At 42.9% G+C, this 14730-nt stretch overlaps 1 protein-coding gene across 1 annotated transcript in view; it reads left to right on the forward strand.

The window, feature by feature from the left end:
• ppp3r1b (protein phosphatase 3 (formerly 2B), regulatory s1ubunit B, alpha isoform, b) overlaps positions 1–13380 on the forward strand; it is a 16287-nt gene extending 2907 nt beyond the window's left edge. Inside the window, exons 2-6 of the mRNA XM_058380404.1 lie at positions 4278–4317; positions 10358–10534; positions 10952–11011; positions 12577–12761; positions 13181–13380. Of these exons, the coding sequence (XP_058236387.1) occupies positions 4278–4317; positions 10358–10534; positions 10952–11011; positions 12577–12761; positions 13181–13228 (510 nt within the window). The 3' untranslated portion in view covers positions 13229–13380. The remainder of the gene's footprint in view (positions 1–4277; positions 4318–10357; positions 10535–10951; positions 11012–12576; positions 12762–13180) is intronic.
• The last annotated feature ends 1350 nt before the right edge of the window (positions 13381–14730 follow it).

The following is a 14730-nucleotide window of genomic DNA, read 5'->3' on the forward strand; positions in this document are numbered from 1 at the left end:
GTCTCTGTCTATTTATGGTGCTTTTCATTCTGCAGGTCTTCATCGCACAGCCCACCATCACCGTCCAAACTTTACAGATCAGAACGTTCTGGAAGAGACTCTGTGTGTCCGCGCGCGTGCGTGCGTGTGTGAAAAATAGGCCAGCCGGGATTCTTTATCTCCTTCAGGCTCTGTAGCCTATTTAACATCCCATTATTCTACAAATAGAGGACTATTCTCCATGGAGGTCATAGATCCAGGTTAATCAGAGCACCTGGATGGACCTCGAGAAAACCAGCGCTGTAGAAAACACTTCCTATTATCTTTGTGATGCTTTATATCCTAACGTCTGCCTGTCTAGCTGGTTCGTGGCGTACGAAGAAAAGATCAGACAAGCCGTTTACTCTGAGCTCTCTCCTGAGGCTGAGCCAGTGATTATATCATGCAGGTGAAAGCTCAGGTGGGACGCCCAGTCCAGGGTTTCGGTTAGAGGCTAAAAAAAGTGTCAGCTAACATCAATACAGACTGAGGGACAGGTACACAGATGTAGCCCCGGAGCAGTCACAGAGAAGTGATTGAAGATCTGTCTCTCTCTCTGTGTGTGTGTGTGTCTCTCTCTCACTGTGTCTTTCTCTCTCTGTTTCTCTCTCTTGTCTCTGTCTGTCTGTCTCTCTCTCTCTCTCTCTCTCTCTCTCTCTCTCTCTCTATCTCTCCCCCTCCCTCCCTCCCTCTCTGTCTCTGTCTCTCTACAAACAAAATGACGCCTCCTCCTCTCACCCAAGTACCTTCAGCAGTCTCCTGTCGTTAGGTGCCGGAGGTGGACAGGCCAGGTTCCTTCATATTCACGTTGCTCAGCATCAGTAAGCAGTAGAAGAGTGCTTAAGGTCGTCACAGCGTCTCGGATATTTATCTCATCGCAGAATTTTTTTTATTACAGCAATGTAATAAATACTCACAGCGTGTGAGATTTTAAAGAAAGATCGTCCTCAAGAATCGATGGGATTAACACGGCTAGTAGAAATGTGTATGCTGTGTACCGTTGGAATGGACATTGCTTGTTGTGGTAGATGTTTTGTTGTTCAGGTGAGGAAACGCTCACTCAAGTTTAAAACACAAATACAGACTCATAAATGGCACCTCAGTTCACCTTTCAGTGGGTTATTGCACAGTTATAGCACAGCTACAGCATATATCTCCATGTTCCGGTCATGTGACCTACTTATCGTCCGTGGCCACGCCCCCCCAAGACAGCGAGCACTTTTACTGAAGGTTGTGTTAATCAGAGTGAACTGAATTCCTAGCGTATTGAAGAAGAAGCATTTCTTCTTCTTCTTCTGCGTGTAGCCTGCGGGCTCTAGCCGTGCGTGGCGTTGCTGTTGCTATGGTAACCAGTGTGCCAAGAGCAGAGGGGGTGGGAGGTTGGGGGGGAAAGGGGGGTGGAGGTTATTCTGACCTTTTCACACGGCGAGCACACAGCAGTGTCTTTAAAGCCTTTAAAGCGGCAGGAGCGTTTGAAATCCGTCGCTCGGCTCATGTCTCGTTAGGGTGTCTCGGTGTGTGTGTGTGTCTTATTGGAGGAGAGAATAGAAACCAGAGAGGACAGGAGAAACGTTAGACTCGGACTTTAATGTCCAGGTGCGTACGAGGCAGACGTGTTGGTGTCTTTTCGTGGAGCGTAAAGACGTCGTTTCCTCCTGTCTTCCGTTTATACTTTTTAGCAAACGACCCCCCCCCCGTGTCAAAACGGTGTCAAAATAGCACCGGGCGCTCCGGCTGCGCTAATGTTAGCAAGGATGTTTATTTTCTGTCATTGTAAAGCGTACACAGAGTTTTAGCAAAAGCTAGAGTTTGTTTACGCAGCGACACACCCTGGTCTCCACCAACCACGGCCCAAGGCACACGTTCCTGCGCGTATTAAACACGTTCACGTTCCCCTTCGCTTCCCTTTTCCTCCAGAAATAAACCAAGCTTTTCTGATTGAACTAATCCTTGACCTTGTTGCAGTCTTCGTCGCGCAGAGGTTTCTAATCAGAGACGCTCTGGCTTAGACGTGCTGATAAAGAACGCCGTATTTACATTTCCTATTCTTTATGTAAAGAAAGAAAGAACGAACCGCAGGGACGTACTGTTAGAGGAAAATAATCAACAACTGGAAGGGGGGTGGGGTCTGGTGTCCTGAAGCTAGGGCTGAGAAAAATGTCTCTTACGACCCCGCAGAAAAAATTATATATTCAATTCTGTTTGATACTCTTTAATGTCTGCAATAATATATTTACATTTTAATTTTGAATAATTATATAAAATGGAAGCCTTAAAAAATTTAATAAAGTAATAGTTTAAAAAAATGTAAGTAAATAAAGTTATTTATGTATTTAAATTTTATTTTCTGTGGTTAATATGGTCTTTAAAAAAAAGTTAATAAAATAGTTAATAAATAATTAAATAAATAACTTTATTTATTTAAATGTGTTTATTTATTAACTTTTATTTTATTAACATTTTATCAACAGATAAATATATTAACCACTAAAGAGAGAACTTTCTTTTTTTTGCTATATTTTATTTATTAAATCATAAAAGAACAACAGCAGGTCATTTGAATCCAGTTAGGTTCTAATTATTATCACAATAAATTATTAATAAAAAGAATAGCATGTTTTTTCAGAGAAGTGTATCGAGAGATAATGTATCACATCGTGATGATCTTCTGGATATGATAACCCATCGCAATACAGCCTTTTATTTTATTTTCTATACCTTTTATGTTTACCTCATTTTCTCTTATTTTTCTGCTATATTTTGTATTTTCTATTATTATTTTTTAATGGCTGCAGCTCAACACGATCAGAGGAGAGCATTACTGGTTCGGATGGAGAGAGAGAGTGATACAGACAGACATATATATATATATGCATGCCCAGAGAGAGAGGGAGGGTAGATGTCAGATGTCCTGTCCTCCCTCAGTGCTCAGTGTGCTAAAAGCAGGTGTTCACATCTGAAACAGAATGCCTGAGTGGATCCTTCTAATGTTCGAATAGAAAGAGAGAGAGAGAGCGGAGGCTGTGATGTCTTTATTATAAACGACTCCAACGTACAGAGGGACAGAATCATCAGTCTTCCCAAAATCCAAATACACCTCCACCACATCTCTCTCTCTCTCTCCCTCCCCCTCCCCCTCTACACCTCTGCATTGCTTCATTCTGCCCAACTCACTTTAGACTCTCATCTCTCTCTGTTTCTCCAGTCTCTCATCACTGTACACCTCTGCTCTGTCGCTCTGTCTATCCCTGTCTCTTTTCATCTGTCTCTATCCCTCTATCTTTCTCCACCTCTGTCTGTCTCCTTTCATCTCCCTCTATCCCTCCATCTGTCTCTGTCTTTTTTCATCTGTCTTTATCCCTCTATCTCTCACTGTCTCTTTTCATCTATCTCTAACCCTCTATCTCTCTCTCTCTCTCTCTCTCTCTCCCTCTACCCCTAAAATTTAACATCTATCTCTCATCACTCCACACCACCTTCTCTCTCTACCTTTCTGTATCCCACCATCTGTCTCTCTCTCTCTCTCTCTCTCTCTCTCTCTCTCTCTCTCTCTCTCTCTCTCTCTCTCTCCCTCTTTACCTCTCCCTCTTTACCTTTGATGAAATTCAAATTCTCTTGCTATCACTCTATCAGGTTACAGCTCTGCATCCCTCCATCCTGTCACACTTACATTAGACTCTCATCTCTCTCTCTCTCTCTCTCCCCATCTCTCTCTTCATGTCTGCAGCCTAATTTTCTCTTTCTGGTGGAATGCTGTGTTTTTTTTCTCATGCATAATGAAATGAGACTGATCTGTGAACACACACACACAGGATTTGCGATGTGCAGTCACAAATCTGGAGGTTTTTAATTTGCTTTGCCGTTTCCATGTTTTATTTGTTTATTTATTTATTATTTTTTATAATGTATAATCAGCAATGGATTATCGCGTGGGGTTGATAGTTGAGGTCAGAGTGCAGGGTCAGCCAGGATACAGCGCCCCTGGAGCAGGGAGGGTTAAGGGCCTTGCTCAAGGGCCCAAAAAAAAGGGAGCCATGATATCTGTTTATCGGCTCAGCTGAGCCACGGTAGCTACAGCGTAGGAGTTTCCTGCCTCGTCCCCGCTCCTCTGGGGAGTGTCCTATTTTGCATTTCAGTGGTCTTGAATGAGGGCGCTCACCGTGAAGTCTTAGAGAAGTGTAACGTGCCATACATAAATTTTTTACTATTAAAACAAACTTGTTTTTTAATATGATCTGTTTCTTTTTTGCCTTTTTCAGGGAAATGAAGCAAGTTACCCCTTGGAGATGTGCTCGCACTGTGAGTATTCAGGATCTCACACATTCCTGGGGGTTTACACACCCTGCATACGTGTCTCAAATCACATTTAATCCAGAACTGAGGAAGTCTCAACAAATACAAGGCTCACTTACTCCTGCTTTTAACTACACATGCTAGATGGCTGCCACATGTATCCTGTGATCACTAGGAGCATAGCTTGCCCACATCCTCAGAAATTAATGTGATGCACTTTATTGCCAAAAGTTTTGGGACACCCCTCCAAATCATTGAATTCAGGGGGTTGGACTCGGCCCCTTAGTTCCAGTGAAAGGAACTCTTAATGCTTCAGCTTCATGCCAAGACATTTTGGACAATTTCATAGGGTCCATAAAGACATGGATGAGTGAGTTTGGTGTGGAGGAACTTCAACCTCCAACCAGAGCAGAGACTGCGAGCCAGGCTTTCTCATCCAACATCAGTGCCTGACCTCACAAATAGAGGAATGGTCAAAAATTCCAATAAACACACTCCTAAACCTTGTGGAAAGCCTTCCCAGAAGATGTTGTAGCTGCAAAAGGGCGGGGCAACTCCATATTACATTCATGTACATGTAAAGGCAGGCATCCCAAAACTTTTGGCAATTCCCTTCTTGTGGTCTGATACCAGTTAGCATCACACCAGTCCAGCTCTAGACTAGACCCTAAACCGTTACTGAGTGCTAATACTCTCTGCTTCCTGCAGTGTCTGTTTAATTTAATTATCGACCGAGCAAAGGCGTGACAGTGATGAAGTAGCTAACGATTGAAAGACGTTACCATAGAAACGGGCTGGCACACGACCTCTCGGATGGATGTAAATTTTACGGTCATGGTGAAAGTGGACTTTACGGTCAGTTGGTGTTAGGGGTCTTAAATCTGTGTGAGCGGATCAGGGAGATCTCCGGTCAGTAAAGCACTGCATGCTGGTGCTGTGGATGTAACACTGTGTGTGTGTGTGTTTGTGTGTGTGAGAGAGAGAGATGATCCTGGATCAGTGTGCTGAGCTGAGTGATGGAGGCGTGCTGCTGTAAATGCCTTCTGACTGCTAAAGGTCAGACACGAGGGGCAGCCTTGCTTATTTTTAGTGTGTGTGTGTCAGTGTGAATGTGTGAGAGAGTTGGGGGGGGCATGTGTGTGTTTTATTGGTTTGCCGTCATGCTGGTGGTCCCCCAAACAGTGTGTGTTTGAATAATGTTGGTGGGAGGATGCACTGCATAGGTTACTGTGTGTGTGTGTGTGTGTGTGTGTGTGTGTGTGTGTGTGTGTGCGCGTGTATGTATGTGTGTGCGCGCAGTATGTGCAATATATTTCCTTGTTCGTGGTCAGGAACTACACTATCCATGAGTCCCTGCTCTGTTCAAGGAACATCTCCATGGCAACTTCAGCACTAGTTCAGAGCATAAACCTCAAAGTGACTCCTTCTCTCTCTGTCTCTCCCTGTCTACCCCCACGTCTCTCTCTCCCCCTCTCTGTCTCTCTCTATCTATTTCTCTCTCTCTCTCTCTCTCTCTCTCTCTCTCTCTCTTTCTTCCTCTCTCTATCTATCTTTCTTCCTCTCTCTATCTATTCTTCCCCCCCCCCACACACACACACTCCTGCTGTCTCTGCTGCTGTCTCTTCCTCTCCCTCTGTCTCTTTCTTGCTGTCTCTCTCCGTCACATCCTTCACATCGTCTCCATGCAGTCCATGTGTTCTCTCCTGAAGCGGGCCAGAGTAATTAACAGCACATCACTTTAACAGAGTGATTACAAGCTGACTGGTGTGAAATTGAGCCACCTGTTGGTCAGCCGGGTGCTTAGCAACCGTAACGGCATCCCATAATCCCCCTGCAATTAGAAGCTACGTTCACAGAGCTGTTAGAGTGTTCCTGCGAGGGAGCGTCAGCTGTCTGTCCTGGAGTCTCCAGCGTTTCAGCAATGACAGCTGAATACCTGGGAGAGATGAAGCGCGTGTGTGTGTGTGTGTGTGTGTGTGGAGGAAGAGCAAGTGGAGAGCTGTTATGAAAGCTGTGTGAAGTATCATGTCTCTGTTAGATGAGCAGGGTTCTGAAAACACCTTCACGCGTGCTCTCTCTCTCTCTCTCTCTCTCACACACACACACACACACACACACAGTCTCAGTTCTCCTCAGCATGGGTTTCCTTGTTGCTAGGGGCAACAAAGGGGCATTTCCCAAGAAACTGAGATTATATTTTTATATTTATTATTTTTGATATTTAGCACTGGAATAAGACAATTTTGTAAACATTCTACGGTTATTAAAATTCAGTAAAAACATTTTAGCTCTTTCTCTGAAGATATTTTCTTATAACTTTAAAGATTAAAACTGAAGAATTTCAACGTTTACTGCTGAAATATATATTTCTGTAAAAAAAAAACCATCAGTACAAGTTTCATATGTTTTATGTATTTTATTTTTTAAAGTAATATTTAACACTTAAGAATTTCACATTTTTTAAATGTTACAAAATATAAAATTTATATATTTAGATTTTCATTTCTAGTGCTAAATGTGTTGTACAAGGTTTTAATATTTAACACGGAAAAAAGAAAATCTATGAAATTGTTTTATTTTTTATTTATATAAATATATTTATATATTAAATATTTTTTTGTTCTAAATAAATTATTTTCATTATTTTTTTACTTAAATGTTACAGTTTTAAAAATGAAGTAGAAAATATTATTTAACACATTAATTCTTTTAAAAAATTATTTAAAAAAAACCACTTAAAATATTTTAAAATTTTTACATTAAAAAAGATCATTTGTTTCCAGTCAGTTTGTAAATCTAAAAAGTAAATCATTATTAATAATAATAATAATAATAATAATAAAAAGAAATGACCATGATACTGACACTTTATCTTCACATCACTCAGCTTTGGACAAATGTGTTTATTGGCCCTACTGAAAATTTATAACTAAATGTAATAAATGTACCTAAATATACCTAAGATGAAAGTAGGATGGTGCAGCTGGTGTGTGTGTGTGTGTGTGTGTGTGTGTGTGTGTGTGTGTGTGTGTGTGTGTGTGTGTGTGTGTGTGTGTGTGTGGTGTAGTGGCTGCTGTTTTCCAAAGATCTCTTGGCGTTAGTGGTATTGGGGTCAGTCCCCAGTTTATTAATAGTTAATGAGAAGTTGGTCGGTTACATCATCGCGCTGTGAGCTTCTCATAGAGCAGGACGGTGTGAGTAAAGGAGGCTACGCACAGAAATGTACACCATCATATGTTCTGGACACTCATCTCACCTCAGGACTTCTTTTAGGACTTGCATCAGGAGAAGATGGAGCTGGAAGTCGAGCAGTGTGTGAAATCGCATTTATTCAGACTCACTGATCTAGATTCATAGCTGTGCTGTGTATTAGCTCCAGAAGCACTGAGAGAACAAACACACACACACACACACACACACCTGAAGGGACTGTCTGCATATTTATGTATTGTACACATACAGACCATTATTTTGTAGAGCTGCTTTAACATCAATGAAGACAGACCTACACACACACACCACTATTTAGTAGACGCACACCCACATACACCCACTCAAACAAACAAACCTGTTCACGCACACTTTCTCATGCACGCACTCACACACAGACCTTTATTTTTGCATATAGCCTTTTCAAATACAGACACACAAACACACACACAATGAGACCTCTGTTTGAAAACTCGAGCAATCTATACACATGAGTTGAATGTCATTAACACACACAAACACACACAATGAGAGCTCTGGACACACTAATATATAACCACAGGCTTTACTGTCCTAAACACACACATGCACAGAAAGCTGTTGCTGTGTGAGAAGGACTGATGATGATGATGATGATGGTGATATTTACCATTCCATTCATAATGCAGTTACACTGTTTGAACCCCAGAAGCTGCATTATTTGGAATCTAGCTGGATTTTATGCAAATTAAATTCACTACTCGAAGATTTATCATCTTGTTTATTTATTTAGACAACCAGCGATGAATGTTCACATTCGATTGTTTAAGATCCTATCTTTTAATTTCATTCGCTGCTTTTGCCCAGCGGAGCCACAGTGCTTGATGTAGGAAAAGGGGCGTGTCCCTAGGGGATGCTGATACCTGCTGCGAGGCCTGGAGTGGATGGTATTAGATGTTCATTTTAGGGCAATGTGAACATACACTTTCACACCGAGGGGCAATTTAACGTAGACAATCCACCAACCAGGATGTTTTGGGGAGATGGGAGGAAACTGGAGAAGACCCTTGAGGAAACGACGAAGAACAGACAGATGTTAATGAGGTTAAGTCAGGATCAAACCATGGAACTGTGGAGAAATGATGGGAGATGCTTGGAAATCTCACCTTCAGTCATTAGCAGTTTTGTGCTAGACCTTGACCAAGTACCAGTTCCCCAGTAGGAGAGTACTGGGAACAGAGCTGTGTGTGTGTGTGTGTATGTGTGTGTGTATGTGTGTGTGTATGTGTGTGTGTGTGTGTGTGCTGAGCGACACTTTCATCTTCAACATCACCATCACTGACCTGCCACATACCACGAGACATTCTATCAAATGTCAAGTCAAATAGTTCCTTCAGCTCCTTTGTTCCTGAGCGAACAGACAGAAAGGACCTCTTTAAACGTGCAGGGACTGATCAGTGTTCTGACCTGGGAGTAGGTCAGCAGGATTTCTTGCTTGTGTAATATGTGATGGTATGGTGAGAAATGGAGCAGATGAAACATCCAAATGGGTCAGAGATGGTCCCAGGATACGTACCGGAGGGGATTGACGACAAGGTCTGATTTGACCGGTAGACTGCCATCACTTTTTTAAGCCACGCCCCCTAATTTTTCCCTTCTGCAGCCTACATCGCTCCAAACCTATGAGTGATTTGGAAATTCTATCTATAGCATGAGCCAGAGCGCTTGTGATTATAACAGAACTAAATAAACACACTTAGATTAACACAATCTAACCATTAGGAAAAGGTTAGAGATATAATGACCTTGGGTCATTCTTAAATCTTCAGTCATCAAACCTTTTCATTTTACTGTTAGCAGGTTGAGTTTATCCATAATGAGTTATTATTAAGCTAAGATGGAAGTTGAGTCTTGCTCGAGGTTCGAGGAGCCCAAAAGCAGCAGCTTGTCGATGGTGTGGTTTGAACACACAACCTTCTGATTGGTAGCCCACAGCCCTAACCAAAGGGTCACGCGTTACCCACACGTTCAGACAAATTGTGACCCCCTGACACTTAGACCCTGGGAAATTACTATGGAATCAAACCCAGCAGATGACGGGTTCATCTCTGCTCTCATTGGTTATCGGTCGTGTCGCTCATCATCAAGACACAGTCGTGGTGTTCCCTGCAGTACAGTCCCCTTACTGCTGTATTAAAGGTGTGTGTGTGTGTCCATCTCATGTGTGGGAGCTTAACAAGCCTGTTGTGGGGGCGGGGACTTGGTTTCAGCTTTAGGCTAGTAATGTGCTTAGTTTCTGCAGAGATGGCTGCTACTACCAGGCAGGAAGCGGGTAAGATCACTTCACAGTAGGCCTGAGAGATGCTCCGGGTGTGTGTTTTTACATATATATATATGTGTGTGTGTGTGTGTGTGTGTATGTGTTTGTATGGCTCTTATCGTTGTGCTTTACTTGAATCAGCTGCTGAAGTCTTTTCTGTTTTTGTGATCTCTCTTCTTTTTTTCCTTCATCCATCAATGTCTCTTTCTGTCTCTTCACTTTCACTTCAGTCCAAGATGATTATTTTGTTGAATAAGAAGGCCGTGTGCGTGTCACTGTAGAATCTGTGAAACTGCATGGATGATATCTGGCTGTAATAATAGTGGCATAGGTGTAGGTGTGTAGGTGTATGTATACGAGTAGGTGTTTCTGTGTGGATGCTTTTAATCATGCATACATCACAGAGCTAGGTTCCTCTCTCAAAGTGTTTAAGACTCCCGATATTCCCTGTACACAGTTCACGTTATTATTTTGTAGTGTAGCTGTTCCTGTTTTGTTGCGTATTCACTTGTCCCTTTCAATCTCTCTCTATTTCAGTTGATGCTGATGAGATTAAGAGACTAGGCAAGAGGTTTAAGAAACTCGACCTGGATAACTCCGGGTCCCTGAGCGTGGAAGAGTTCATGTCCTTGCCCGAGCTCCAGCAGAACCCGCTGGTCCAACGAGTCATCGACATATTCGACACGGATGGGAACGGCGAGGTGGACTTTAAAGGTGAGATGAGAATCCTACAGTATGGTGCGTTTTATTTCATTTGTCTCTGCCTGAATCTGAAGAAAATCGTTCCTCAGAATATCACAGAGTTTACTCGATTTTGCTTTAATTTCTGCGATTGCAAGAAACACGAAATCTTAGCAGGAATGCCGAGTAGCAGCTCGGCAAATTAACGTGAAGATGGAAAGATGACAGTTTTATAGGTGTCTTGTTCTCTCCGTTCTTAAATAGACCTGCCCCGTAAGCCCCACCCCCTTCCTATCAAGCTTACATAGTAATCGTTAGTGTAGTAAATAATTTCAAGATTCGTATCAGTTAGTAGTTTATAAAATTTTGTTTTTTTGTTGCTTTGTTTTGATTTTTGCTTACCCCCAGCTCACCTGCTTTCTTCCTTCCTCTCTCTGGTTTCCTTTACAGAGTTCATCGAGGGCGTGTCTCAGTTCAGCGTCAAAGGTGACAAGGAGCAGAAACTGCGCTGTGAGTGAAACACTCCCGATGTTTATAGTCCGAAATTATTCCTTCAATCGGAGGAATATAAGATTAAGATTTTTAGATTAGATTCAGCTCTGTCATTGCACATGGGTACATGGCACTGAAGCAGAAGTGAAGTATAAACATATATGAATGTACAGAGAATGTAATATATGTGAATATACAAAAATATGTTCATACACTGACCAGGCGTAACATTATGACCACCTGCCTAATGTTGTGTTGGTGCTGCCAAAACAGCCCTGACCCGTCCTGCACTGTGTATTCTGACCCCTTTCTATCAGAACCAGCATTAACTTCTTCAGCAGTTTGAGCAACAGTAGCTCGTCTGTTGGATCGGATCACACGGGCCAGCCTTCTCTCCCCACGTGCATCAATGAGCCTTGACCGCCCATGACCCTGTCGCCGGTTCACCATTGTTCCTTCCTTGTACCACTTTTGATAGATACTGACCACTGCAGACCGGGAACACCCCACAAGAGCTGCAGTTTTGGAGATGCTCTGATCCAGTGGTCTAGCCATCACAATTTGGCCCTTCGTCAATCTCACTCAAATCCTTACGCTTGTCCATTTTTCCTGCTTCTAACACATCAACTTTGAGGACAAAATGTTGACTTGCTGCCTAATATATCCCACCCACTAACAGGTGCCATGATGAGGAGATCATCAGTCTTGTTCACGTCACATGGCAGTGGTCATAATGTTATGCCTGATCAGTGTATATGTATATACAGAGAATATGTATGAATGTACAGAATGTTTATAAACATACATAATGTGTATATGAATGTACAGAGAATATATACAGTGATGTATTGCAGATTTGAGGGGTTTATCAGTGTGAAGGAGGGGATATTACCATGAGTGGGGGGTTAGTTGGCTGAAGAATTCAGTAAGGAGACCACTGTGGGGTAAAAGCTGTTCCTTAGCCTGCTGGTTTTGGTTTATGGTAGATGAGAGGTTTCCTCTGAATGTCAGATAAACTAACCTTTAAACTGTAGCATACTGGAATATAATATCTCCTTCAAGGCTAAATGTAGTTAAATATCCATTAGCTCTATAGAAGGCAGAGCTATAAAAGGATCTTATACACTGTATAGCCCCTGACCATCACGTCCTCGTTGAACATCTCATTCCAGATATGTTCCTATTCCTTCTCCTTCTCTCCTCTTCTCGTCTCGTCTCGTCTCTTCTCTTCTCTTCTCTTCTGTGAAGTCTTTCCACCAGATGTTGGAGTGGGGATTAGTGTTCATTCCGCTACAAGATCATTAGTGAGATCAGACTGATGTTGTTGCAGTCCATCTAATAGGTGTTCAGTGGGGTTGAGTCAGTTAGGGCTCTGTGCAGTACACTCGAGATCTTCCACTCAAACCTTCACCTCCACACCATGTCATCATGGAGCTCACAGGCTTTGTGTTATTCACAAGAGCGTTGTCATGCTGGAAGTGTTTGAGTCTGTCAGTTCTTAGGAAGATTATAAAGTATATTGTTATATGTTATGCCGCTTATTCATTATTATCCATCATTTTCTCCTCTCCCTTCACGCGCAGTCGCCTTCCGGATCTACGACATGGACAAGGACGGCTACATATCCAACGGCGAGCTCTTCCAGGTGCTCAAGATGATGGTGGGCAACAACCTGAAGGACACACAGCTGCAGCAGATCGTCGACAAGACCATCATCAATGCCGACAAGGACGGAGACGGGAGGATATCCTTCGAGGAGTTCTGTGCGGTGAGTCACGAGGTTCTGCCGAGGTTTTACTCAGGAACAGAGACGAGGGCTGAGAAGAAGAAGAGCCTTGACGCTGTGCAGGAACAGGAATGGAGAAGCTCTGATCATTTTGAGTCCTGCCTCCCTGCCTGGAGCACTGCTGTAGGGTTTCTCTTCATATCAGATCATCTTCTGTATCATGTCTTTAAAGCCATGTTTTAAGGAACATGATAAAGATCATGAACGTGTTCTTCGCTCTGTTAAGCCGGATCCTGTTATTGATTACACACCTGCCTTTATCTCCAAGGCTGCAATCTGATTGGCTATCTGTTGCTCTGTACAGTGTCTCAGTTCGTCTCTTTACCTCAATCTCTGATCAGATACTGGTGTGTGTGTGTGTGTGTTTAATCCTAACCCCGATGTCCTCCTGTGTCTTCCAGGTGGTCGGCGGTTTAGACATTCACAAAAAGATGGTGGTGGACGTGTGAACGGACGGACGACCCCTTTCACCAAACGCCTCTCTCTTTCTCTTTCTCTTTCTCTTTCTCTTTCTCTTTCTCTTTCTCTCTCTCTCTCTCTCTCTCTCTCTTCCTTTCTCTCTTTTCACTCTCCCCCTCTCTTACTGTTCCCCTCTCTCTCTCTCTCTCTCTCTCTTTCTCTCTCCGATTCTCTGCGTTCTCCTCCATACCTGAGAATCCGCTCGCAGTGTCCAGCTCTATGTGCTCCCCTTCACTCTCGCTCCTCTTTTTTCACTGTTTCTCACTGCTTACACAGAAGTATTTTGTTTTGTGAGAACGACCCCCCACCCCCACCCCCCACCACTACTACTGACCGACGCCCCGACCCCACCCCTCACCTGCTCCTTATTTTCACGTCTCAAGACGCCAATCTTCGGAAGTGTTATCGAGCACGTCTGCTTTTTTCGCTAGTGCCGTGTAGGATTCTGTAGAAGAAACGGCTTTCGGACACTGGGCAAGCATTTCAGTTTGGTGGAGAAAGGGGAAAAGTGTATGTGTGTCTAAGTGTGTGTGTGATGTTTGTTTGTTTGTTTCTTTTTCATTTTTGAAGGGGGGACATTTTTTTTATATTTATTTTGGTCGTGTGTGTTTTTTTTTTTTGTTTTGTTTTGTTTTTTTTTCGTTTTTTTTTTAATGAGGATGCAGGCGTACAAGGAGTGTCTCGTCGTCCGCTACGCAACACGACGTACTTTTCATCACCGCGCGCAGATATAAGAGCATGAAGTGCCAATCAAAACTTGAACACACGTGATTTATTATTAAGAGGTGATAAATAAACATGAGACGAACGTACGAAAATCACTCTCTCTGCCGATTGGCTCTGCACCACAGTCCCATCAGCACACGTCCTATACCGACCGGGTTACAGACAGATCCATTTCACAGGTCCTCCACTCCTGCTTCAGATAACACGCAACGATAAGGAAGCTGAAATGTTTTGTAATAAGACGAGTGTGTGTGTGTGCGCGGGTGTGAGAGAGAGTGTGTGTGAATGCGATGTTTATATTGTTAAGGTGTTCATATATATATACATACACATATATATATATTTAGTCCTTGCTTTTCCAGTATCCAGCGTCGGTTACAATAAACGCAGAAAGTTCAACACATACACAGACTTGCGGTTTACTTTTAAGAGATATAAATATATATTTATCCGAAAAAGGTTTTCCAGATGTCCGATCACGAGACACGCAAACACACAGGATGGATCCGTGCCATCTGCATCCTTACAAATCGAACGTTTTTTTTTTTTGTTTTTTTTTTGGCGTTAACGAAAGAAGACGAGGCTGTTGAGTAGAAGGAAGGAACGAAAGACTACAGGTTCAGCAGGTCTCACGAAGCAGAATCGGTTTAGTTTTGCCCCGGCGTGACTGCCGCTGTAAAGCCGTACAGTCGTGATTGGTTCCTGTTTGTCTGTCATCAGAGCGGACGTGGCGGAGCCGCGAGGTCGAGCCGTTAGCGCTCCGTGT

This window comes from Hemibagrus wyckioides, linkage group LG26 (genome assembly GCF_019097595.1).
Source record: "Hemibagrus wyckioides isolate EC202008001 linkage group LG26, SWU_Hwy_1.0, whole genome shotgun sequence".
Taxonomy (NCBI): Eukaryota; Metazoa; Chordata; class Actinopteri; order Siluriformes; family Bagridae; genus Hemibagrus; species Hemibagrus wyckioides.